Genomic DNA, 26,116 nt, shown 5'->3' on the forward strand with positions numbered 1-26,116 from the left:
AGTGCTGTGCCTCTTCTAAGTGCAGTTGTTACCTTTAGAAAATTAAAGCACGGTCCCCCGCTGAAATAAAAGATTTGTTTGTACAAAGTACGTAGGAGGCAAACACTGGCAAAGCTGTTGCCATATGGAAAGCAATTACATACCAGAGCTTCTGCTTCGGTGATGTTATGAATAGCACACTTAAGATCACAGACCTTTTCTTTAGAGACAGGCTGTGCAGCTGTTGTTTGTAAATAGTCTGTGCTCTTTTTTTCCCCCTGAATTCATTTGTCTAATCTCACTGTTTTGCCCTGGATTGTTCCATAGATCAGTAAGATGTACTGCACGGGATTATTCAATTTTATGATTAGGAAAATACATGGCTGTTGATCTCTCCTGTTGGTAGGACTTATCATTTAGAATAAACCTGAGGACATTATATATGTACAATGAAAGGAAAAATAAAAATCTGAAGAGGTAACTCCAAAAACCGTGCCACATCTGCTTACATTTAAAATGGGGAAGTGTACAGACACAGAGGTGAACACTGTTAATTAACAGAGACTCTTCAGACCGTGGTTGGTAATTTGACTGGTTCTTCTAAAAGGGGAAGTTCTTCACTACTTCAAGGAATTAATGTTACTTTTTCCACCGTGGTATGGCTTAAATATATAAATCCAACCAGCAGTTCTCCCCCAGCAAAAACCTGCAGCTGTCCTGCCCATTTCACAATTAATTTGTTAACATCCTCACTCGTAAGGTCATTGCATTGCATACTCTGAATAGGTAGCCTGGAAAATCTGATCTCTCCAGAATACAATATTCGGTGACCATCTTTGCACCTGACACTATCATTTTAATACACCAACAACCTCAGCCTTCCCCATGGCAGGGCGTTCCACAGTGAGCCAGGACTACAGATGACAGAATCTAGAGGTCTCTGTGGCAGCTCCTTGCTGGCAGCTGTGTCTGATCCAACATGCATTCTCCCTTTCCTGAGGCAGAGAGGAAGCACCCAGCAGCTTCACACAGATGGAGGTCTATTGATACCTGCATTTGGTTTATGAGGCTGGGATTTATGATGATCACTTCACAAAGCAGGAAGCATCCTCAAGTTGCAGTATAAATAAGTGTTGCAAAATGAGACATCTGAATAGTTCTGTTAAACTTGTAAAATGCTTTGTAAAATGACGGAACATTTTTCTTCTGATTGCACTTTCCACCTTTCTTCGTTTCTGGAAAAGTAATGCAGCAAGCTCTCCCCTGGAAACTGGAAAGGAAGAGGAAAGAACAAAGACATCAAATAGAACATAGTTGTTTGCTCTTTGTAACGCAAGTGCTCATTGTATATCACGAATCTGAGTTCTTGTTTTTGGCTTTCTCACTATAGACCATGTCTCTATTGGAGGACTTGGAGACAGCTTTTATGAATATCTCATCAAATCTTGGCTGATGTCAGACAAGAAAGACTCTGAAGCTAAAAAGATGTATGATGATGCATTAGAGGTAAGGAGCAGGCTCGTACTCTATTTTTGGTTAGAAACATTGTTCATCAGAATGTTTCAGGCAAAAGTGTTATAGATTTTTGAGTCTAATATTCACTCCTCACCCTGTCCACTAAGTATCCTGAGATCCTGCTTTTCATCCCTTTAGGCAATAGAAAAACATTTGGTCAGAAGGTCTGCTGGAGGATTGACCTACATTGCTGAATGGAGGGGAGGCATCCTGGATCACAAAATGGGCCACTTGGCTTGCTTCTCTGGGGGCATGATAGCACTTGGAGCTGAACATGCCAGTGAAGAGAGGAAGCAACATTACATGGATCTTGCTGCAGAAATAACAAACACCTGTCACGAGTCTTATGCACGTTCAGGTAAACCTGTGGGCTGCCTAGAAAACATGAGGAAGGGAGAGTCTGCAGCCTAACGGACTCAGTGTTTGCGTGGCAGAGGATTATAGCAGGGTGTTTTGTGCTCCAGCAGTATCTTCATCAGTGTATATGATTTTCAATTGTCTTTTCCAGGATATCTAAAAGAAGGCAGTATGTTTTACATGGCAGACAGCTGGAGCAGCGGGATAGACAGATGTAAGCTCCTGTGAACCCAGAGCTGAATCGTAGTCCTGCTTCTCAGCCACAGAATAAGCCTTCTCCCAACAAGACTGTAGTTTGATTCTGTCCTTTCGCATCCTTATGCAGACAAAAGTAGGAAATTAACAGTGATTAATTGCCGGGTGCGCACTATATGGAGCAGAGCAGCTGAGAAGACCAACAGGAGAATGTTGGAGACCTGCAGCTGCTAGTACAAACTGAAAAAAAGGAAGTTTCTCAGCCTCTCCTGGCTGGCTAAGTCTTCCAGTTTGACAAGTCCAGTGCAATGTATTTCACACACACAGTGTGTTTATCAGTCAGTATTTTGGGAGGGCAGTGACTGGTGATGTATGAGACTGGGCTAGTTCTCTGCCTGCAGGGCTTTCAGCAAGATAAGCTAGCTTTGGACTCTTCTTTCTCTGAAGGCATCTCTGTAGCTGTTCTGAGCCTGCAGGCAGCAAAGCAGTAGTCAGCGTTCCAGGACCTTTCCAAACACATCTGTGCTAGTTGTTGTTCCCAAAGATTGTTTCACCACATCAGCAAGTCCATATTGGCAGCTGTGATCCAGCATGTTTGCCTATTAAACTTCAGGTTAACCTGAAACGGTATTTGCAGATAACCCCCCATCGCTTTGGCACATAGAGAAATAAAGGAAATCAAATGAACTAAAAACCCTCTGGCTGTGAGTGCCTAGAGCCAATTTTCACCCACAACAGTATCCATCAGCATAGAAAGGACAGTAGCAAGCCTGCCCACAGTGATTATAGTGATGCCATTTCAACAAGCTCATTGTTTGCAGAGAGTGTCTGTGCACTGGCTCTCAGCAAATAGCACAGTTAGCAAACAACGTTAGATCCACATGTAGACAGGAGGGCCAAGGGAAGGTGTGTGAAATATTTAGAAAATACTTAGAACAATAAAATGACTGCCTGAAACATGGCATTGTGGTAAACACGTGTAGCAAGAGAAACCTGATGTGGCATGATCATAAGCAACCTCCTCTTCCATGTTTTTCAAATAAGGAGAGAGTTGGTCTTGTAAGTGGTATCTGAATGCTAGCTGTTCTTTGCAAGAGACTGAGAGTCTCAAATAAGGGACACTCAAAAAGACCAATGTACTTGAATGTTTTATTCATGAAAATGTAGTGAAGTGGATTAAGCTTTCCCCAGCTACCTGATGTCCATTTTTCGAGGCTGCTAGTGGACCAGAAGAAAGGCAGAGGAAGTGGTTGCAGGTCCCGAGGTACCTTTTATTACAGCCTCCCTGCCCCAGTACAGTTGAAATGGCTCAGTCTGCTGGGTCCCAAGCTCTTCAGTGAGGAGCTCTGCTATCAAAATCAAGTGTGGTGCAGTTCTTAAGACAATATCCCAGCCCAGCAAAAAATCTAGGGTGTGGGGGAGATTTGTACCTGCTCCACACTCACATCTGGTCCAAGCCTTTTGTTTTGTCAGCTGTATTCACCCTCAGAAATGCTTTATCCTCAGCTAGGTGGTACCCAGGCATACCACAGAATGAGTGGGAACTTTGGGTAGTGAGCATAGCTCGTGTGTTCTATGGAGTTGCCACTATTTTGACAGGAGCTGTGAGGTTGGTATGATACACAGGCATGACTGATCTGCTCTTCTGATCTCACACAAGCCTTAGTCAAATGTCTGCATCCTGAACACCATAAAAGCACCTGGATAATCTGTTTATCTGTTTGCTCATCAAACTGCTCATTATAAATGTGTGATTTTGTCTAGACACCAAACTTGGTCCTGAAGCCTTTCGCTTTGACACTGGAACTGAAGCCATGGCAACCAGACTCAGCGAGCGCTACTATATCCTTCGCCCAGAAGTGGTAGAAAGCTACATGTACATGTGGCGACTGACACATGATCTCAAGTACAGACAGTGGGGCTGGGAGGTTGTGAAGGTATGGTTGCAAAAATCACAATAATAATTCTTACAGGCTGCTGGATTCTTACAATAATCTTTCCTCTGGTCAATAAAAAGACCAGAAATGATTTAAATCATAAAGATACTAAGACTCATTAGTAATGGAAAAATCGCAATATACAAAAATATACAAAATATACAACATCGCTTAAATTAGTATGGCTTCTCTGCTGATTGTAGTGAATGTTTTCTTTGCCCTTTGGGCTATGCTAAAATCAAACAATCAATCAAAACAGTGGAAGTTTATGGAGAGGAGTGTTTCAGTCAGCAAAACCTGCTGTTAATGTAACAGCCCTTTGCTAAAGGAGTGAACCTTGTATTTGAAATACCTGCACTACTCTGAACCATTGGCTTGGAGCTCGCCAGGGAAAATCAGCAAACTTGGCTTTGCCTTATTTTCCCACTACCACTTCCCGTCCCTCATCTCTTCCAAGCTCATGCAATAGCTAGTTGACTGCTGTCCTGCATCCTAGCTGGGACTACATTCAGTGGCAGAACTGTCATTCATCTAGTGCCCTGGAAAAGAGGCTCCGCAAACAGCTAGATTTGCCACTTTAGATCTGTTTTTGCTACACGTGTAATGTCAAGGTCAATCAGTGAACCAGTTGAGGAGGTTTATGTTTGTCTTGCTATTTGATTAGAACTAACTTTTCTCCTGGAGACTGGAGTAAGCACCAGTGAGAGGCGGAAGCTACGATAAACTTGGAATTTGATTTATAAAGCTGACTTGCAATGTGACTGACAATGATTAATGAGTTACTCCATGCTATTGTGCATTACTCAGATTTCTTTTCCTTTCTCAGGCCCTGGAAAAGCACTGTAGAGTAGAAGCTGGTTTTTCTGGCATCCGAGATGTTTACACTACAGTCCCAACCCATGACAACATGCAACAGAGTTTTTTCCTTGCAGAGACTCTGAAGTAAGTCTGGTATCGTTGAGGCCTTTCAGAGTAGCATAATTCCTGCAAGATCAACACTTTTGTCTGCATGATAAGTCTCTATTGAGAAAAGCCTTTTATCCTCTGTGGGGAAAATTGGGAAAGGATGTTGAAGCTTTGGTAACTTCCTTCTGTAGAACCACTGCTGCCATAGGGTGTCTCCAGGTTTCTTCTCATGTGCTGGGTTTAAAAGACTCTTCTGTGATCCATAGTCACTCTAAATAAATGGGAGGCTTATTTAGGTCTGATTGTTTAAGTGATAGCTGTCTCCTCTGCCAGGTTAATGCCCTGCACAAAGAGGAGGCATGACTACGATTTGAATTTGCTGCCCCATGGTGTAGATTTTCTTTTGCTAGTAGCTTGAGCTAATGTCGGGTGGCTGAGCACAGATGCTCATCCCATTTTGTTGCACTTGCCCCAGGGGTGGTAACTCCCAGCAAGAGAGTGAGGCAGGCAGGCAGGAAACCTGTCACCATAAACCATGGCAGCTGAGGCCAGTGGTGGCCCCATCACAGTCCTGCTTGCAGTGCTTTCTTGTACATGCTTGGAGTCCCACTTGGGCTTCTTTAATCTCCCTTTTGTCCGTCTTCTTCCCTCCCACCCCTGCCTTATGGCTCCAGGTACCTCTATCTTCTGTTCTGTGAAGATGATGTGCTGTCCCTGGACGACTGGGTGTTCAACACAGAGGCTCACCCCCTGCCAGTCAACCACACAAACTTTAAAACTAAAGCAAGTGTGCAGTAGTGAGGCCATTGCCCAGCACCATGCTTCTACAGCATCGGCAGGTTACTGCATTTCCTTTCCATTAAAGGAATTTGTGTTGTTCCTAAAATGTTATTTTGGGGCACTAGTCCAATTCCGGACAGTATTATATTGGGAAGCTGAAACCGTGACATAAGCACCTTATTTTCCTCTGTGAGGAGCATTATTAGACTGATAATGAGATGTTTATTCTGGGCCATACTGTACACAGTTCATAGACATTCCTTTATACAGAGAATTTATATGAAATCCACAGACTTTGCTTTATAGTGGCCAAAGGACTGGAAGTTTGCCATAAAATAGACTTCCCCACAACACACACACACCTCCTTTCATTCTTCTTTTTCATTTTTTCCTTTTATATACTGTTGGATTTATCACCTTTCTAATTAACAGTTTTCAATATACTGTGCTTTCTAGGTGGTGTCAAAATTGTAACTAAATCAAAACCTGTCAGTAAATTTCTTGATCCTAATGTATTTTTATATATTTTTTCTGTGCTCTTAAAACACATTTACCACACATCATATCTCATTTAACTTTCCCTTAGTGTTTTTGTGTTTTTCTACTTTTATTTGGAACTAAATGTTATGAGTCACTTGTAATACTTTCACTGCTGTAATAGTCAAATCTGTGAAAGAGAATAAAAGTCTTGTAAAATAAAAAGCATTTATGGGTTGAGCCTGCTTTAAAGCCATCTGTCAAAGACCTGTTACATTGTGCTTGGAATAACTAGGTGACAATACTGGATTATTTCAGGAATATTTCACAATGTATGTTGATTTCCAGCATAGCCTACTTGTATGGATAGCAATTCCCACGTGCACCAGCTCTTTTAAATCATTTGTTCACTGTCCGGTACAGATTAGCAGGAGTACTATTAAATGTCTTATTTTATAGCAAAAACTAAATCATCCCCAGATAAGTTTGCTCTTTCATATACATTGTTTCTGGAATAAAGTAACAGGAGAAAAAGAAAGGAAAAAAATGAAGCCAGATTCTTCCGTGTGTCCTGGTACTGAATTAGCTTTTTACCCTGTGTGTCCTTGGTATGTGACTCTGGGCAGGGTAACTGTGTAGAGATGTTCATACATCACTCTTGTTCTGACCCTGGTAGTTGTAGAGTACTTGCTTAGCAGTACTGCTTAGCAGTTCTTGCAACTGGGGATGGATCTTGAATTGTTGCTCCCACCAGCCTTTTTTCTGGTCATTGCAAAGCTGCATGGTCTTTGGTAACAGAATATTTTTCTCCATTCTTGTGACACTCTTGATAATTGGTTCAGTCAGCACTTAGGGAAGAAGAAATTGCTTGAAGCAAGTTGTGGGAACAAAAAATGTGTTTCTAAATTCATGCCTGTGTAATTCCCAAAGAGAAATAATGTTGTTAGATATGGACTTAGCATTATTCAAAGAATAAAGATAGGGGATGGAACGCTTAGCATAGAGGAATGGTTATTGGTAAATAAATGTTTTGCAGCAGCGAAAAGGAAAGGGAAGGGAAGGGAAGGAAAAAGAAGAGAAGAGAAGAGAAGAGAAGAGAAGAGAAGAGAAGAGAAGAGAAGAGAAGAGAAGAGAAGAGAAGAGAAGAGAAGAGAAGAGAAGAGAAGAGAAGAGAAGAGAAGAGAAGAGAAGAGAAGAGAAGAGAAGAGAAGAGAAGAGAAGAGAAGAGAAGAGAAGAGAAGAGAAGAGAAACAACAACAACAAAAAACAGTCGTAAATTTTTTTGAGCAATGGAAGGATTTCAGTGTAGTTGCATATAAGTACAAGAAGGAGACTGAGTTAAGGGGAAAATATTAAAATGGCTATATTTGTATCTCTCTTGGCCATGCCACTGCTAAGGAGCAATGTGGCAACCCCACCGAAGAACCTGAAAAGCACAAAGAACAGTTTCATGCTGTTGTAAAGGTCTGTGACCAGCATGATGGCAGAAATGGCACACAGATGGCTGGCATGCAGGAACGATTGCAGGGATCATTGCAGGATGGCAGCACAACGTCTACTTCCAGATTGCTGAGGAGCACTGAAGCCCCCCAGGCTACCTAAGAAGATGGATACAGCTCTTTTTGGCTATATACCGAGACCACTTTTGAAATTGCTTGGTGTGTGTATGGGAAACATGCCACTCTCCGATAATTAAAAACAAAACTACGGAGAGAAATGAGACTGCAGCGGAGGACGGTGAGCAATCTACTGTAAGAGCCCGCGTAGCTGATAAACTGCAGCAAATTTAAAGCAAAAACGTAGATTTTCCTCCGAGGCATACCAAAGCCTCCCCCCCCCGCCCGGCCAGGCCTCCTGGCGCGCAGGCCTTCACCCGGCCCCGGCCCCCCCTTCGCCGGCGCCGCCCGCCTGACGCCTCCCCCGGGCCGCGGGGCAATGGCGGCGCGGCGGCGCTGAGGGTGGCGGCATGGCGGGGCCCGGGGCGGTTTCTTCGCGGCTGGCGCTAGCCCTCGCCGCCTTGGCCGCACTGGCCGCCGTCAAGTACTACCGGGACGCCGAAGCCGCCCGGCAGCAGGTACCGAGAAGATGAGGGCTCGGGGGGGGCGCCTGTAGCCGTGCAGCCCCTGACGGAGGAGGGTGCGTGCGGAAATGGCGGGAGGAGCCGGCGGTGGCGGTCGCCGCAGGGCTGTCGGGACCGCAGGGGCGAGGGGACGGCGGGCCTTGAGGTGGCGGCTGGGGTGGAGGTGGTCGTCTCTGGCCTGAGGTGAGCGCGGAGCTTTGGTAGCCAACAGCCGTCAGTGGCTGCGGGGCATGAGGTGGCTGCGGGTGAGGTGACCGTAGAGCTGTGGTGCTCACCGTACGCGGCCGTCTGTGGGCTGGAGGTTCTGTAGAGCAGGCTGAGGTGTTTTGGAGCAGTGGCGGGCACCGGCCTCAAGTCATCGCTGGGATTGTGTCAGCCACTGCCAGGCTGCAATGGATGCAGAGTTGTGATCGCCACCAGGCACTGATGGTGACCGCAGATCTGTGGTGACCACCGGGCTGGAGATGGCCGCTGTTGGGCTTGAGGTGGCTGCCAAAGGCTGAGGTAACCGCCAGACACCAGTGACCATCACACAGCCCGGTGCGGGACACAGGCACCTCCCAGTGAACTCAGAGCGATGTGATGGCAGAGCTTTACTGCTAGCCTCACGGGTTTGAGCTGTGCCTAGCCACGGTGCTTAGGGTTTGCCCTGAGGACTGTTTCTAACTCAGTCATTGTGTCTGGCTGGGCCTCTGCCTCCTCCCCTGTCTGCTTTGAGTCCAGTGGCCCCAGCCAGAAGAGGGAGGGACAAGCGAGAGCCTCAGACCCCCAGCCCTCTTCTTGACATAATGCTTTACACCTCGTCACATGGCCTCTAAAGATGTCTTTTCTTGCTACTTTATTTCCTTTAAAAAAGGCCCCAAATGTTCAGATTTTTTTTTCATACTAAAAATGCAGCTTTTGTGTGCCTTGAATGACTGTCAGTGGAAGTAGCAAAAGAATAGAGAATGGGAGCTGAAAAATGCAATTTTATATTTTTAAATTTGGCTTCTTGATATTGTTTCTGATTGTAATTTTTATAATTCAGTTGACTTGCATTAAAATGCAGGCGTTGGTATTTCTATAAATAAAAAGACAAGTGTTTTTAAAGTGACAGGGCACTGCTGGAGATAGGAACAAAATGTGAACAGTCCAAGGTGTTTGTTATTTTCCATTTAGATGAGCAACCCACGAGCAGGTGGGAGAAGAATACTCTTTGTGAACACCATAGCTCTCTTCCTCTACAAAATGACCAAGAAAGCTGTACTTTGTGAGTATGAAAATGAATTTGCGAAGGGAGTGATCCTGCAGAGCTGATACAGTGTGACAGTACTTTCTGGGGCACAGCTTTCTCTGCTTTAGCTGGCTCCTTAAAGGGATGCGTTGTTTGGTGGAGACAGGAGGCCTGTAGGGCTGCTGTATTCAGCTAACTGCTGGTGTTCATGAGATACGCTCATGCATGCACAGCCATAAGTCGCCTGACCACAAAGCTACTGTCTGTCTCTCTGACCAGTTGTGGTCGTCGGAATAATTTTCTGGTGGTTCTGCGGCTGATGTTTTTTCATTGCTTAACCAATGTGAAAAGTGGAGGCTCAGAGGACTGGAGAATGCTCTCAGTTCTTACCTGTAGATTGAGTTTTGGATGATAGTGTCCAACACTAGGCACTCATATTCCTTCCTTCATATTCTGCCATTTTAGATGCACTCAGAGAGCATAACTGCTTCTCATTCTGCCTTCAGCCCTCTTAAGCAAACGATCATGTCTTTTTCCCAATACTACAGCAGCAGGTGGTCTAACCAGCCAAAAACTTGGTCACTCATTTGCCTTCCATCCCTTGAGGTCTGTGTCTGTGAAGTACAAAAGAAGAGACACTCTGAAAGATTCATAATTCTAACATGCTGTGGAGAGGACTAGGAAGTGGACTGTCTCCTCAGAGCCTACTATGCATCTTAAGTCGGCCTCTTGTGCAGAGCAGGATGTCATTTTGCAATGCCTGCGCAATTCCCTGTACTGTGTGCTTGCTCCCGGAGAGTGAGTGATCACATGGGCCTTGCAAGATTAGTGCAGTATGTGCTATGCCCAAGCAAGCTCTGGAGCAGAGAAATATACTGAAGCCTGGCCCAATGGTTTGTGACATGTCTCTGGCGTCTGGCTGTCAGGTAACAGGACAGTTGTTCAGGAAGATGTTGCTACTGATTTATACGGCCAAGTATGTTTGTCCCCGTTTGTTGGGGTTATAGAGGCTGAGTTTTGTCCCCAGGAATGTGGGGATTCTTGAGTGGTTTGCTCCTGTATGTAGATAAATAACTATCTTGTTCCTTCTATGTTCCATGTTTTGGATCCTTGTCTTTCTTCAGTTGTGTCTGGGTCCATATTTCTAGTTTATGCTCCAGGCTCTTTATTTTTGCCTCTCAGTCCTGAAATTACCTTGGAAGGCTTTTAAGTGCTTCTGTTGCTGCAGTTGGCTTCCAGGCTGCATTAGTTCTGCTTCAGGCTGGCAGGCAACAGATGGAAAATAAACTAGTTCAGGAGCTCTGGGGATGGTAACAGTGCTGCAGGCAATAGAGAAAAAAACACAGTGAAAGAGCAGGCTACAGAGTATTTGTCCTTGCAGCTTTAGGCTTTTACTTGGGTGACAGGGGAAGCTGTCCCAAAATGATAGATCACAGGGGATCTGCTGTAGGCTGGCTGGAAGTGATGTGAATTGTCTGGCTTCCCAGTGTGGAGCTTTCTCATTCTGCCTGCAGGTTGTCCTTTTCCCTTCAGTGCTGTGAGTTCTGCAGACTGGAAATGACCAGAATAATTTAGTCTTTCAGGAAATGTTCCAAGTGAGACATTGCGTTTCGGTGCTGTTTTCCACTGGAGAATCTCCACATGGGCTTTGCAGGCTGTCCCGCTAAGTATTACAGAGGGAGAAACTGGGGCACAGGGTGGCTGGGATTATGTAGGGTTTCTGGAGAAGGTGGTTTGAGTTGTGGCTCCAAGTGTATGACAGAATGAGTAGGCAGTAGTCCCTGTGGAGCAAGGGATCAAAATGCTCAGTGCAGTCCTGACACTGGAGACTTGGATGGCAACCTGCTGCAGCAGGACAGTTGTGCACACTACAACTGGTATGGATCTCGGCCCGAGTTTGTTACTTTTTGCAGAAGTACAAGGCTTCAATTGACTTCCTTGGTGTTTTTGTGATGTGACTAGTCGCATATTTGACTGACGTTGTTTCACTATGCATTAGCTAATTACAGAAATCAGGATCTCCTGGTTGTCGTGGTTCTGCTCGAGTGGGCAGCTGAGCTCCACCACAGCCGCTCTCTCACTTCCCCTCCTCAAAGAGGAATGGGGAGAAAATATGATGAAAAGGGCTCAAAGGTTGAGATAAGGACAAGAAGATCATGCAGTAATTATTGTAACGGGCAAAACAGACTCAGCATAGGGAGACAGTAAGATTTATTGCTTATTACTAACAAGCTAGAGAAGTGAGAAACAATGGAAAGAAACCAAAAGCACCTTCCTCCCCCATCCACCCTCTTCTACCTCCTCCCCCTGAGCGGTGCGGGGGAATGGGGGTTATGGTCAGTCTACAGCGCTTCTTCTCTGCCGCTCCTTCTCGGTCACTCTTGTCCCCTGTGCTGTGCGGTCCCATCCACGGGATGCAGTCCTTGATGAACTGATCCGGCGTGGGCTTCCCACAGGCAGCAGCTCTTCCAGAACTGCTCCAGATATGGGTCCGTACCACGGGGTCCATCCCTCAGGAGAAAACTGCTCCAACCTGGCTCCCCTACGGGCAGCAGCTCCTGCCAGGTCACCTGCTCCTGCGTGGGCTCCTCTCCACGGGCTACAGGTCCGGCCCGGAATCTGCTCCAGCAGGGGTCTTCCACAGGCGGCAGCCTCCGTCGGTGCAGGGCCACCTGCTCCACCGTGGTCTCCTCCACGGGCTGCAGCGTGGAACCCTGCTCCACCGTGGTACTCCATGGGCTGCAGGGGGACAGCCTGCTTCACCATGGGCCTCACCACAGGCCGCAGGGGACTTCTGCTCCAGCGCCTGGAGCACCTCTCCCCCTCCTTCTGCACTGAGCTTGGTGCCTGCAAGGCTGTTCCTCACTCCTCTCACTCTCCCAGCTGCTGTGTGGCACAGCGTTTTTTTTTCCCTGTCTTAAATATGCTCTCAAAGAGGCGCAAAACAACATCGCGTATTGGCTCAGCTCTGGTCAGCAGTGGGGCCCTTACCAAACATGGGGCAGCTTCTAGATCCTTCTCACAGAAACCACCCCAATGCCCCCCTGCTACCAAAACCTTGCCACGTAAACCCACTACACTGGTGCCCTGAATATTCATGGTTTTTGGAGTGCCTTATAAAAGTTGGAAATTTTTCTGACAATAGACTTTTTCATTTGACTCTGAGTGACTCATTCAATTTGAATTACTTAGCCAGATGTAGTTTTAACATGCTGATGCCAGCTATTCCTGGACACTGATCCTTACTGTAAATAGCACAAAATCCTGCCAGAGGGCATTAATCCTTCGATTTGATCACTGTGCTTCTGTGCTGGAAGGAATGCAAATGAACTCTGAAGCTGAGAGGGGTCAATGATTTTCTGTGAGAGATAGGAGTGAAATCTCACTTGTCTCTTCTTCCCAAATTAGGAGCTGGCACTGAAGTCTTTGGGAAGTGAGGGACTGTTTCTCTTTTCTTCTCTGGACACGAACAATGATCTGTACCTCAGTCCAGAAGAATTCAAGCCAATAGCTGAGAAGCTGACGGGTAGGTTTCTACCTTGCAGAATTCTCTCTGCATAGACGGAGAAAAAGCCAAAGATAATGTCCTCAGCGATTTCTCTTGATGTCTTTACTTTTTTTCTGTGTGCTGTTTTGGGTCTTATTTACATGAAAAGAGGCTGGTAATGCTTTACATATATTTGAAGAGCCTTAAGCAGTAAACATCACTTTCACAAAGTTCAGTTTTTATAAGACTAAGGGTTCCATTGCTGGACTTCGCAAAGTATGTAAGTTACTTTGTCTAGAGTTTACAGAGGATTTGGGATGCGTGAATGCAACAAATAAAGCTCAGTCCAGTCTAGGCCAACATTATTAGTGAGTCTTATTTCATTCATATGCTTCTCTGGCTATAGCAGTCTCTCAGATAGCAATTGTGAGAGATCATGCTTGGAGACTGTAGCAAATGTCTCTTGGTGGTGCCAAACAGGAAATGTGGTTATGGTAATGTACAGGAGAATTTACAGTACAATTGTAATACAGAGAGTTGTTTGCTTGTGCTGTAATGAATTGGTTAAAGTATGTGTGTCCTCTTGTAAGAGTGCTTAACTGAGCCATGGGGGTTTGTAGTGTCATCTCCTGAAAAAAGGGCTCCCCTTCAATTCACGTAGCAGAAGCCATTCTCTGGAGTGGGTTTGAGTTCTGATGGGTGTTCCCTTGCATACAGCATGGTAACAGCTGGGAAGTTCCCAGTGCTCCTGTTTTAGCCAGGAAAAAATGTATAATCATTCAGATGGCTGAAGAGGGGAGGAAGTTGAAACAGCTGCTTAAATTCTTGTCTCTTTGTCTAGGGGTTACTCCTGTCTCAGAATTTGAAGAGGAAGAGACGCCTGATCCAACCGGGGAGACATTGTCCATTGTGGCTAAATTCCAGCCTCTGGTAATGGAAACGATGACAAAGAGCAAAGATGGTTTCTTGGGAGTACGTATCATGCAGGACATGTATGGCCAGAAATTCCAGTATAAACACATCCTATGGGCTGGTAATCATGAATAAGTATGAGCGAGGTGGTCTGGCTCCGGGCAGTAGTACTTGATTTGACCGACAAACTCACTGCTTTCTTCATCGTTGCCTTGTTTTCAATGCATTCAGCGCTCAGTCCCAATTAATACGCCCCTCCTGGAAAGCTTGAAGTGGACATTAGAGGTGGTTTTCCTGGAACGAAGTCCAAAAGCAGTGGTGTTATTTGGCCTGTTCCACTGTCTCCCATTTCCTGTTGCTCACATAACTGAAAGTTGACAGAACTATTTGGATGTGTTTGAGGTGGTGGGAAGAATTTAAACATGATTATTTTTTTCCCCTGTCCTCCAAGGCATAGTTATATCCATCAGCATTGCTGCACGTTTGAGGAGTCTGGTCTAGCCTCTGATGCTATCTTTTGTTAACAGATTTCTCACGTCGCTCTGTCTGGGCTGAGGAATTGGACTGCTCCCGCAGCCCATAAGAGTGTAATGCTTGCCAAACACTTTAAAGCCTTTCTTCCTCCAAAGAATAAAGTTGATCTTGGGGATCCGTGGTGGATAATACCTAGTGAATTGAACATCTTCACCGGGTATCTTTCTAACAACAGATTTTACCCTCCGCCTCCCAAGGGCAAAGAGGTGAGATATAAAATTTGATTTCTATATATCTGAGAGGTGGCTTTTGTATAAATGTGTACTGCCTTATGGCCCAGATTAACTGCTTGGACAAGGCTGTTGCAATATGTCTCCATGGACTTTCAAAGGCAGCTAAAACGCTGCAATGTACAGCTAGAAGCGCTGTCTTCTAAATCAGAGGTAAAAACTGAGAGCAGGCAAAAGCTCTGTGTGTCTGTCATAGACAGATGAGCTGAGCAGAGTAACTTCATCTTGCTTTAAGAGTTTGGGTTCTTAGGCTAGCCTTTCCTCAATGGGGCTAGGGGGGGGGGAGCGGGCAGGTGGGCTGGGGGAAATGGTCATTCAGAAAGCACTTGAATGAGGTGATTGTATTTTGCAGAACAGTTGCTTTTTGCCACCCTGGAGGTGAGATATTTCATTGACAACTGAAGTGACGTGTATACATAGTTTGTAAAGCCAGGTGTTTATGTCGCATTCACCTGGGGTGCCCAGATAGGTGTTTGTGATCACATAATTTATATACTTTCACATCCTGGTGTGTTTATTGATTGCATACCCACTCTTTGAAAGTCTTAAGTAGTGTTGTTGGATACAGCCCCATAGATCAGTTTACCATGCTCAGACATTCACCTGACTGGGAGGATGGAAACTTGGAACAAGGGGAATAGCATAAAAAACATGGAGGATGGATTTATTTTAAAGCCAGTCTCTAGTTTTATCTGCTTACTTTGTGACTAGGCAAGTCTCCGAGCTGATTTTTAAGCCATGGCAATTTTCTTGTCTTCCTGATCTGGCAGGTAGTTATGGTAGTTATTTTGGAGCTGCATCTGACCTGTGATCTGCACTAGGGAAACCATTCTTATTTTTGTTCTCTAACAATTCTTTCCCTAGATCACAATCCACAGACTTCTGAGCATGTTCCACCCACGCCCCTTTGTAAAAACCCGCTTTGCTCCCCAGGGATCTGTGGCCTGTATCCAAGCCATCAGCACCTTCTACTATGCCATAGCATTCAGGTAAGGCCATGGGTCCAGGTTGTTAGAGGTGTTGGGTAGACCTCTCATTTTGTACCATATCTCAGGGGAGTGGAGAAGGCTGCTGTAATCCAATGCCATAGTACTGGATCTGAAGTCATGTTCCCAGACAAGACAGATGTGCCCTGGCTAGGAGGGAGGTAAAGCAATTCTAGGAGGAGGGTGGTACCCATTCAGCTCTTGCCCATGTGTGATGCTTTGCTGATGCCCAAAGGAGGCACCCATGATCCCAGTGGCATTGAGTCGCTGGTGAAGCAGGGACTGTTGCCTGGGCCCAGGACAGCAGCCATCCTCTGTCACCCTTGACTTAGAAATGACCCTTGTTGAACAGAGAGAGCCTGATTATCAAAGGAACTTGCTAGATTTTGTTTAATCATGGGATAGAGTGTTTCTCCAAGGCAGGGGGGGAATATTCTGTGGAATTGTTCTAATGTTTTGTTGTGATTGTTAAACACAATTTTATTTGCCCGATCAGGACGGAAGGGAGGCTGAGGGAGCTCTAGACTGTTCCTATGTTTCAAGGACTGATAACGTAATTCATCCTTCCTGGATGTGCACTAACTGCCCACTTCCAAAAAGCATCAGTACCAGAAACTCTGCTGATCCAGGGAATCTGCTCCAGTCTTTTACCTTTTTATTGTGTGACATTAAAAGGTTTTTGAATTGAACCTCTCTCCCCTATTAGCTTTGTAAGTCTGGTGCCTGGAGATCATTTCTCCCTGCTATCATTTGCAGTACGTGATTCTTTCTCTCCTGGCACTGGAGCTCATGGCTCCCTTCTAATTTCAGGATCCACGCTGAGTTCCAGCTGAATGAGCCACCAGACTTCCCTTTCTGGTTTTCTCCAGGCCAGTTCACAGGACACATCATCCTCTCCAAGGATTCTTCGCATGTCCGAGAGTTTAAGCTCTTTGTCCCTAACAACAGGTACAGCTGTTTCTCCCTTTTCTATGTGCTGAACAGACTTGAGGACAGTTATAAATGAGACCCAGTGGAATCCCTAGTGATTTTAGTGTCTGTCTGAAAACACTGAAGTTCGCCAAAGTCTGATGCTCATGCTTCAAAATAGTTTTGCTTGTCATTTCACAGGTTAATGTTTTGTGTGCGTAGCTTCTGGCGGCTCATTCCTGCTCTCTGGCAAGCAGCTGGAAGCATTTTAGGGGAAAGAAGCCTAAAATCTCTTTGCCTGTGACGGCTGGAGTGAAAATTCTGACATTATCCTGGTGACTCAGTCCTTATGACATTATCCTGGTGACTCAGTCCTTATGGCTCTGTCAGCGTGTTTGTTAGAGCAAGCAGACACTTACGGCTCTGCCAGAACTCCTTGACAAAAGCCTTTCGCCTCCAAAAAAAAAAAAAAGACAATTTTAAAAGTTCAGCAGGTTCAGAATGTGCAAGTTAAGTGTTGTCAGGAAAGGGTGTGCAAACATACTTCTCTCTTCCCTTAGTTTGACAGTACTCAACGGTATGAATGCATTTGCCCAGAAGGTCTGGTAGGTGCCTAGACCCTGAGCTAACAGGGATCTAGTGTTGCTAGTCTTGTGCAAGGAACACTGCGATCTCCAAGGACCTAGAGATTCTGGGCCTCAGTGCTGACCCTACAAGAGGAGCATTAGGGTCTTCTATACACAGCTTTAGTATTGGGTGACTGAACATATTGGGTTCACCTTGCAGGTCCCTGAACGTTGATATGGAGTGGCTGTATGGGGCGAGTGAAAGCAGCAACATGGAAGTGGATATAGGTTACCTGCCTCAGGTCTGTAGCCACAGTCAGTCTTCTGTATGCATGCAGTATCTTGGCAGGAACTCATGCTGCCGTGCACCTGAGCTGTATGACTTCAATTATCCCTGCTCTTCAGAGTTTTCTGTTCAACACTCCAATATAATGTTACAATAATCTCAGGTGATCTGTGTATGTCTTCCACAGTAATGTGGCTTAGTACTGGCAGCTTTTATGACCTGCCCTGGGTTGAATCTTAAGCTCCTGGAGTCATGCGACTTTTTTCCATTTAAAAAGTTGTCTGTCAGGCAGGGGGGAAGATGGAACTAAACCCAGGCTGTGAGCCCAGATGGGGATGTATAAACAATGGTGTATCTGGATTTAGAAACTGCATGAAGATATTTGGTGGTAATCCCAGCTGTTGGGACAGGAAACATAAATTAGAATTATGAATGGCTGAATTGAATGGAACCATTTTCTCCTAATCTAGATCAATGTTACTTTTTAGTTAGCAAAAGTCATGAAAACAAACTTAAAAAATAATTTCTGTTGTACCTGAGCTCTAAGCTACAGGGAAGCTCCTGAACAGCTTCCCCAAACAGCACCCTCTCAGGCTAGCCATGGGCTGTATAAGGGTTTTGTTGATGGTATGAATGAGACTAGCTCTGCAGATCCCAATTATTTTAAAGAGTTGGCGTCCCACAGTCAAAAATCTCCTCTGGGAAGATGGCAATGTGGAATGAAGAAGTCTCATGCATTTACAACTTAGCAAGCAGAGACAGACGATAATTGAAGGAAATGAAGGTGCTTTCATGTTAATCCCCAATAATAAAACACATCTGCAACCGTTTAAGTGCAGCTCCAGGAGACATAGATCCAGCTCTATCTTCATTATAAGCTGTACAGTCTTAATTTGTATCTTCATCCTGTTCTGGAGTACAGAATAAACAGGAGTGGGATATCCACAGTTTCTAACTCTGAGCTTTTTTTCTGCAGATGGAGCTGGAATCCACAGGGCCATCAGTTCCCTCTGTGATCTATGATGAAAATGGAAATGTCATTGACAGCAGAGATCCCTCAGGGGAGCCTATTCAGTTTGTTTTTGAAGAGATAACCTGGCAGCAGGAAATCCCCTGGGAAGAGGCAGCCCAGAAGCTGGAAGTGGCCATGTATCCGTTTAAGAAGGTGAGGAAGGGGCTGTACTCTTCCTTGAAATGTTTAATTAGGGCGGATCATTTTTACTGAGCTGGCCAGTCCACCTTGAGGACGAGCAGAAGCCAGAGGCTGTAAACTGATCAACATTTAGAGTAGTGTGAAGGGTGTCAGAGCTCAATGTGTGCCTCCCAGGCACTGCTTGTGTGGCTTGATGGGCCTCCAGTTTTTAGGTGAGGAAGAACAGCAGCTTTGAAGGGGTTGCACAGCAGCACAGGCAGGAACAAGGCCTAGATGTCATGTGCCCCAGACTTGTATTGTAAATGTAGGCTCATCCTTCTTTCCTCTTATCAGTAGCCACTAATGCTGCTTTTGTGTGAGGCAGGTAATTGCACAGCTTTTGAACTTGTTTTTCTCTGGCATTGCTTTTGCAAATTTCAGCTGCTTTTGGATCAAGTTTTCCTTATCAACAGGAAACACACAATCCGCCTGTGCTGCTGCATCCTGCAGTGAGACACAAATTAATAGCATTGGGTGACCTAAACTGTTTAACATATCAGTAGCCTGTGAAGCAATGGCTACTGCCTGTCACTGTTTCCTTGGCTAAAGGAGTATTTCAATGGCTGCCTCCTTGTGCTTGAGCTTATGAATGTCCCTTTGTGCTGCCAAGATGTTAATAAAGTTCCCTTCATTTGAGTAATTGAAACAATCTCAGTGCACGGTCCCTCACAGACAGTTTTAGGCCATTTCAGTGAGGTTTTGTAGTAAATATGTGAAGTCCAGATTTCACAGGCTACTGAGGTGCATTTGCAGACAGCCTGCCTGCGATTGTGCAGATGCTGCCTGCAGTGTGTAAATCTGGGGCTCTGTGTGTGCCAGTAACATCCCACCTTGCTGTTAGGAGCTCACTGGCTGTTGGTCAGGCCTGAGGGTAATTTTAGCTTCCTGAACATTTCCCAAAGTAAAGGCCCTGTGTCACATGGCAACACAGTTAATGCTACAGACTTACCATCTGCTATGCTACATCCTACCTGAGCAGCAGTAACAAGAATACCAGCTGAAAGTGAGGGTGAGAAGAGATTGCTCCTGCCCAGGAAACGCCTGTCTGCCCCCCATAGTCCCTGAAGTGACGGAAGATGAAAGCTGCCCCTGGGGAGAGGGACAATTGTAATTTGCTTCGATCTACAGAAACTACTGCAGATCTGTGCATGTCACCTGTGGGATGTGGCAGATCTGGTTCCTTCTGACCCCACTCATATGTGGGGGCTGTTCCGTGTCTATTTCTCAAGCTGTCTGTCTGCCTCCAGGTCTCATATTTTCCCTTCACACAAGCTTTTGAGAGAGCAAAAGCAGAAAAGAAGCTGGTGCACTCGATCCTGCTCTGGGGTGCCCTGGATGACCAGTCCTGCTGAGGTGAGGAACACTACCACAGTGGTTGGAGGAATGATGCACCTCGTTCTGGATCTGAGAAGAGCTGGGTGCCAGGGAGCTGGTCAGGAGCCAGGGATAAATAAATGTTGTATTACTTGTTTTGGGTGCCTGCACAGAAAAGGGCTGGAAGTGGGGAATTACTGATCAGAGCATAGATCCCCAGTGGCAGGATTAGGTCTATTTTAGATAAGTCCTAGACCAACACACTAATTCAAATGACTTTGTTGAAGGTAAGCTGTGCATCTGGTCTTTCTCTTCCCCTCTCAGTCTGCTAGGGTAGAGGCTGCATCTGTGGATTAAAATGGACACTGCTTTCTGCTTTGTTGCTAACACCTGCACAGAAGAAGCCAGAGCCAGGGGTGGGATTGAAAATGTCCTGATGTGTAGCCATTCCCCAACGTGCCCAATAATTTGCATGCCACATTGGGCAGGAGTAATGGGTGGGAGAGGTGCGGGTATCTTTAGTCTTATTTGCTCTGCTCAGTATGAAAAGCAAGAGGCACTCAGGGTAGATGTGCAGTGCCTGATCCTTTCCAAAATGCACCAAACCAGTCAGCTTCCATGATAAGCTTGTTCTGCTCCTTGTGTTGTCTTTCAAGTGGATGGGGTCTGCTCTGGTGAGCCTTCTCTACCAGCAGCACAGACTGGAAGCAGCAAGCAATGGAAAACTGCCAGCAAAGGGGAAATTAGACAATATGCCAGGCTGGGGGAGCTCACCAGCTGCTGCAGCAGCTCAAGCAGTGGTGTGAATCATGGCAATAGTCAGCTTGGGAGTCACTGCAAACTACTGTCTGCCTTTCTTTGTATGCCAGGTTCGGGGCGAACTCTCCGGGAGACTGTCCTGGAAAGTTCGCCCATCCTTGCCCTGCTGAATGAGAGCTTCATCAGCAGCTGGTCGCTGGTAAAGGAGCTGGAAGAGCTGCAGGTGAGTGCTGGAGCCACATCTGCCTTCTTTGTGTTTGGTGCTGGTGAACACAGTGCCAGGAGGTGCTGGCAGGAGGGGAGAGCTCACACCTGTACCAGTGGGGGCTCCAAGCCCTCTGTGACCTAGCAACTGCAGTGGCAAAACAAACACTAGATGGAGGCAAGCTAAGAAAACAGCACAGCGAACCCTTTCATTCCATCATGTTGCCCATATTAAAAAACAAACCAGATGCTTCACTGCCTTATCCCCATCCAAGGCTTTTTGTGCTATCAGCAAGCTGACTTCTCTGTACCCAAGGGAGCAACCAAAATAACACTGAATCCTGATCCCCTGATTGCACCTTTCCCCTCTTGTGAGCCTGCCCCTAGGCCTATGCTGTCAGCTGGGGTCAGTTACAGAGCTGGAGACATTAGAAAAAGCTAGGGTTGGACTGTTCATGTGACTGGGAACTGCCAGTAATGGGATGATCTTATTTTGGGGGGAGAAAACCTACAGCTGAAATGTGAGGAGGGGACACTGGCTGAAAGGGAATACTAAAGCAGATCATGACAATATAGACAGCTGTCATGGTGGCTTTTTGGGCTGCCCCCTCATCCCATGTTAGCTTTACTCCTTCCACTCCATTCTGCTCATTTTGGTGTATGTAAGAATATTTCTCTGGGTTCTCCTTACAGACCAACAGAGAGAACGAGTTCTACAGCAAGCTGGCTGACCTGCACCTTGAGAAATACAATTTCCCCGTGGAGATGATCATCTGCCTCCCAAATGGCACGGTGGTATGTTCATTACCCCTTCAGCTGGGCTTGGTTCTCCCCACCAGAATGTGCTTTCATCTGCAGAGCCTGAAGTGAGAGGTGTGCTACCTCTGCTGTTCTCTGGCTCCTCTGACCTTTGTGGGGCTGTGCTTTGCTCTCAGGGATGCTGTGACAGACAGACAGCAGCAAGTGCTCTACCAAGAAGTCTGATACATGTCTTTTTATTCTGAAACAGGACAACAACAGTAGGGGAGAAAAACAATAAAAAATGAACCACGTCTGCCTACATTTCCTCGTTGACCTTTGTTGGAGTTGGTGGCATTTGAAAAGCCATTGTAGCTTTTTTTCCTGCATCCATTGTCCCTTGTGTTAATGTTCCGCTTAAATCTCTCCTTGGCAGCAGCTTCTAAATATGTTTACCTATATCTTGCTTCCCAGAGTTTTTCACAGCAGATCAGCCATTAGCAAGTCCACGCACTTTGGCTTTGCTGTGCTCCCCAATGATCCCTTCTGCCTTGGATTTGGAGAATGACAATAGCTCCTGATGCTTCATGCTGTGGGGCTTTGCTGTGGGTCAGTGGCCTGGCTGCCTGCAGTGGAGGATCCTACCATTGCTAATTTGACTGTCCCCCACACTGCCCAGACCTTAGCTAGTAATACTTGCAGTGACTCCTTGCTGTCTCTTTAGTGGCTCTCCTCCAAACTAGGCTGTGGACCGGTGAGTGGCTTCTGCTCAGGAAGTTAGCCTGTAAGGGTTTCTGTGGTCAGTGGCTACACATCCCCCTGTCCTTTATCCTTTGGGGAAATGGAAGGCACAGTGGCATTTTAAGCTCACATACTGGTTTTGCAGCTACGCTAGTCTGAGAACATGCACCCCCGCAGTTAGCATGGGTGGGCTACCACATCCCTAGCCCTTGATCAGAGCTAAGTTTTATGCTTGCATGAGTTTTTCCAAATCACCTTCGTATTTTTCTTAACCTAAGTGAGGGCTCAGCACTTCCAGGGAGAAGAACAGACCATTGTCTTTCACACATCTTTCCCTAACTAAAATAGAAACCTGAGTCCTGGATGCTGAATTAGGATTTGCAAAATGTTTGAGATTCTTTAAGAGTTGTTACAGTATTGTCACCTGTGCCCTGGCAAGAGGCCAAGGCAGTAGATGAGGTATTGTGCTTGTCTTTAAAATCTCCTCTCCTCATCTGTTTTCTTTCCCAGATTCACCATATCAATGCCAACTACTTCTTGGATATTACTTCTATGAAGCCTGAAGATGTTGAAAGCAGCATCTTTAGTTTCTCAAACAATTTTGATGACCCTTCTACTGCAACTTACCTCCAGTTTCTGAAGGAAGGACTGCAAAGAGCAAAATCATACCTGCAGACCTAAAAACAAAGGCACCTGCATGCCCCCATGGAGATGGCCAAACACTTCAGACATCTATTTTGATTGCAGCAGTTCTTCCTCATCTTCATGCCACTGATTTTAAGATGCAGACTGTTCCAAGAGTGGTGTCTTCCATACCTTCTTGCCAGCAGCAGCAGCAGCTCCAAGCTGTCAGCTACTCTATGGCATGGATCCCAGTTCTTTGTGGTGACATTTATTGACAGCTATGACAACCAGTGCATAGTGGGACTGTAGCTGAAAATGTGTAGACATGGAAGTAGGAGGATCTAGCTGGAGGCTTGATCTCTGGAGTAGCCTCCTCCCAGCTCCCTGGATGCCTCAGACACCTATCCTGTGTGACATGGTGTGGGAACTGTCTCAGTTATACACGTTCTTTGCATCTGATGAAGGTGGTGAGGTTGACACAGTGAAATTAGGAGTGGAGAACAGGGCTTCTGAGGTATGGTGTAGTTTAGAGATGTTAGTTGTGGATTAATTTGAGGATTAGGGACCAGAGCCTCTGGAAGTGAGCTCTACCTGTACAGTATGTGAGTGACAGGCTATGGACACCATAATGAGAAGTACTCCCATCCCATTCATACCAAGGCTACTCCCACCCCACCTGGTGTGAGAGCTTTATTCTTCCAGTGTCTCTTCAGTGGTGATGAAATACTCAGTCCATGCTTGCTCTGATTTTCTAAGTCCTACTGAATGATGAACCATGACGAAGTTCCCTTTAGGAAGGGAAGGTTCAGCATTATCCTGAGAGCATTAACTGCCCGAGAACAGAGCAGTTTTACAGTGGTATGAAGAAACAGTCAGGAAACTTTCCCAAATAAGCAGTTGTTTAACCAGAATGTAATTGTCCCTTTTCTGCAAACATCCTGAGCAGTTGTTCCTACCCCATACCAATGCCTGACTACACAGTGAGTGCAATTTGGGGAAGGAAGGGTTAAATGAAATGGAGTTTTTAAGCATATTCTAGTAAATAGGTGAGATTAAGCATCTTCAGTATATAGCTGCAAACAGCTATGGCTGTTGATGCTTTTTCTGCTCTCCGAAGCACAATTTTATTGGACCAAATCAAAAGTGGTGGGAATGCCTTTTTTATTATTATTATTTTTTTAGGAAGGAGTAGAATCACAGAACAGTTTGTTCTATGATTGGAAAGAAGCTTTGGAGGTCTTCTGGTCCAACCCCCCTGCTCAAGCAGGGGTGCCTGGGACAAGTTGTGCAGGACCATGTCCATTTGGCTTTTGAAGATCTGCAAGGAGGGAGACTCTACAACCTCTGTGGGCAGCTTATTCCAATGCTTTGTCACCTGCACAGAAAAAAAGTGCTTCCTGATGTTTAGACGGAACCTCTTTGTGTTCCAGTTTGTAGCTGTTGCCTCTTGTCCTGGCACTGGGCACCACTGAAAAGACCCTGGTTCTGTCTTCTTGCACCCTCCCTTCAGCTGTTGATACACATTGATAAGGTTCCTTACAAACTTCCTCTTCTCCAGCCTGAACAGTCCCAGCTCTCTGTGCCTCCTTACAAGAGAGGTACGATGGTCTCTCTGTTATCTTGGTAGCCCTCTGCTGTATTCTTTGCAGTATGTCCAGGTCTCTCGTACTGGGGAGCCCAGAGCTGGACACAACCCCAGGCGTGGCCTCAGCAGCGCTGGGTGGAGTGTAAGGGTCATCTCTCTTGACTTGTTGGCAATGTTTTGCCTAATGCAACCAAAACCAGTTAGCCTTCTTAACAGCAGAGGCAGTTGCTGACTCACGTTCAACTTGTTGTCTTCCAGGGCTCCTAGGTTCTTTTCTGCAGAGCTGCTTTGCAGCGGGGTGGCCTCCAGCATGTACTGATGTCTGGCGTTGTTCCTCCCCATGTGCAGGACTTAACACTTTGCCTTGTTGAACTTCGTGAGATTCCTGTACCCTTTCCTCATCCTGCTCTAGCCCTTCTGTCTTCATCCATGGCTGCAGGCTGAGTTTAGATGGACCTTTGGATGAGCCAGGGTAGCTTTAGTAATTGCTCTAGTGAGATTAATTACCTGTGGGATTTTTTTTAATTGACTTAATAACTATGCATTAGCTCTGCACTTTTACAGCACTCCAAGGGCCATGTGGTAATTACAGGGTTGGGTTACAGACAGCACTTTTAGTGGTGGCTGTGGAAAGTGTCAAAGCTTCTAGGCAGCATTAGAGACCAAGCTCCTGTCATGCTGGCAGTCTCAGCCCCCTCTGTGTTCCTTCTGGGGACTTCAGTCCAATCCAAGAGCAACAGAGCAAACCAAGTGCTTACCTCCCTCCAGCTCCTTGGGAAGCACAGCTTTAGCCTAGATCCCCTCTCCTATCTTTTACAGGGCTTCATGAGCTTGTTTTGTTTGCATCTTTTGCTAGTGCCGCAGTCAATGGCTTCAGACTTCCAGGTGGTGTTTCTGAGTTGTGTGCTTGTGGAGAATTCATTCCATTTGCTTTCCTTCAAGTGGTTTTGCAGCAGAAGGGGTCAGAGAGGACAGGAAGTAGCTGAGCATTCAGGGGTTATCTTCGCAAGGCATGGAAAATCAGTTGCAAGAGAGGTTCTGCAAAGCCAGGGAGTACCGGGTGGAGGAGGGACGGGCGCCCTTCGCCCTCATGGTGCGGTTGTGCACAGGGTGGCAGGAATTGCCTGAATTGTGGCAGGAGCCCAGGCAGACCCCCGCGGGCTGGAGCCATCTGGGGCATTCTGGGTTCGGCTGTGTCCCCGTGTGCGCATTAACTACAAAACTGCCCCAGCTCATCAGCCTGGCACTGTCCACGTACTGCGGTGGGTGGACTCTGGACAGAAACTGTTGCCTGAGGCCTTCTTTTTAATGTGTGCCAAGCTTTTTCTTGCATTTGTAAACTTACTACGTTTTTTTCAGTAAGCTTGTAATACCTGGGGGGGGGGGGGGGGGGGGAGAGACGCTGCTTTTCCCGCTGCGCTGCGCCCTGTGACGCTCTGCTCCGAAACCCACGCGCGGCTCAGAGCCGATGTCCCGCAGCAGCGACGCGGGGAAAAGCAGCGCTGCTCCCCCCTCCCTGCCCCGCGCGGGGCGGGCTGGGCTCGCTGGTGGCCGTTGGCTGTGACGCGCTGCCCGCCGGGGCTGGAGCCGCACTAAAACCCGTCCCGCAC

At 46.3% G+C, this 26,116-nt stretch overlaps 2 protein-coding genes and 1 long non-coding RNA gene across 6 annotated transcripts in view; 2 read left to right on the forward strand and 1 right to left on the reverse strand.

Annotated features, from left to right (window-relative positions):
- MAN1C1 (mannosidase alpha class 1C member 1) overlaps positions 1 to 6,374 on the forward strand; it is a 43,363-nt gene extending 36,989 nt beyond the window's left edge. The window contains exons 9-14 of one of the 2 annotated variants that reach the window (XM_068657627.1): positions 1,370 to 1,485; positions 1,633 to 1,852; positions 2,003 to 2,065; positions 3,811 to 3,983; positions 4,810 to 4,925; positions 5,564 to 6,374. In XM_068657627.1, coding sequence (XP_068513728.1) covers positions 1,370 to 1,485; positions 1,633 to 1,852; positions 2,003 to 2,065; positions 3,811 to 3,983; positions 4,810 to 4,925; positions 5,564 to 5,687 — 812 coding nt within the window. In that variant the 3' untranslated portion in view covers positions 5,688 to 6,374. The remainder of the gene's footprint in view (positions 1 to 1,369; positions 1,486 to 1,632; positions 1,853 to 2,002; positions 2,066 to 3,810; positions 3,984 to 4,809; positions 4,926 to 5,563) is intronic. The other variant, XM_068657629.1, reaches the window with a different exon arrangement.
- On the reverse strand, positions 5,756 to 8,947 carry LOC137842936 (uncharacterized). The gene is made up of 2 exons (XR_011089276.1): positions 8,502 to 8,947; positions 5,756 to 7,059 (listed from the first exon to the last, which is right to left on the reverse strand). It is a non-coding gene; the product is annotated as an uncharacterized lncRNA (long non-coding RNA).
- Positions 8,035 to 26,115, forward strand: SELENON (selenoprotein N). 3 transcript variants are annotated; one of them, XM_068657631.1, is made up of 12 exons: positions 8,038 to 8,220; positions 12,848 to 12,965; positions 13,768 to 13,856; positions 14,366 to 14,578; positions 15,467 to 15,591; positions 16,399 to 16,536; positions 17,284 to 17,365; positions 18,326 to 18,514; positions 19,789 to 19,894; positions 20,725 to 20,837; positions 21,512 to 21,613; positions 22,808 to 26,115. In XM_068657631.1, exons 1-12 carry the CDS (start codon positions 8,113 to 8,115, stop codon positions 22,976 to 22,978), a joined length of 1,554 nt encoding a protein of 517 aa, XP_068513732.1. In that variant the 5' UTR covers positions 8,038 to 8,112; the 3' UTR covers positions 22,979 to 26,115. The 3 variants fall into 3 exon arrangements, with proteins under 3 accessions (XP_068513733.1, XP_068513732.1, XP_068513731.1); XM_068657630.1 differs by having other exon boundaries at positions 8,039 to 8,220; positions 13,768 to 13,898; XM_068657632.1 differs by lacking the exon at positions 14,366 to 14,578 and having other exon boundaries at positions 8,035 to 8,220; positions 13,768 to 13,898.
- Position 26,116: the final 1 nt, after the last annotated feature.

This window comes from Anas acuta, chromosome 21 (assembly GCF_963932015.1).
Source record: "Anas acuta chromosome 21, bAnaAcu1.1, whole genome shotgun sequence".
In the NCBI taxonomy this organism is placed as follows: Eukaryota; Metazoa; Chordata; class Aves; order Anseriformes; family Anatidae; genus Anas; species Anas acuta.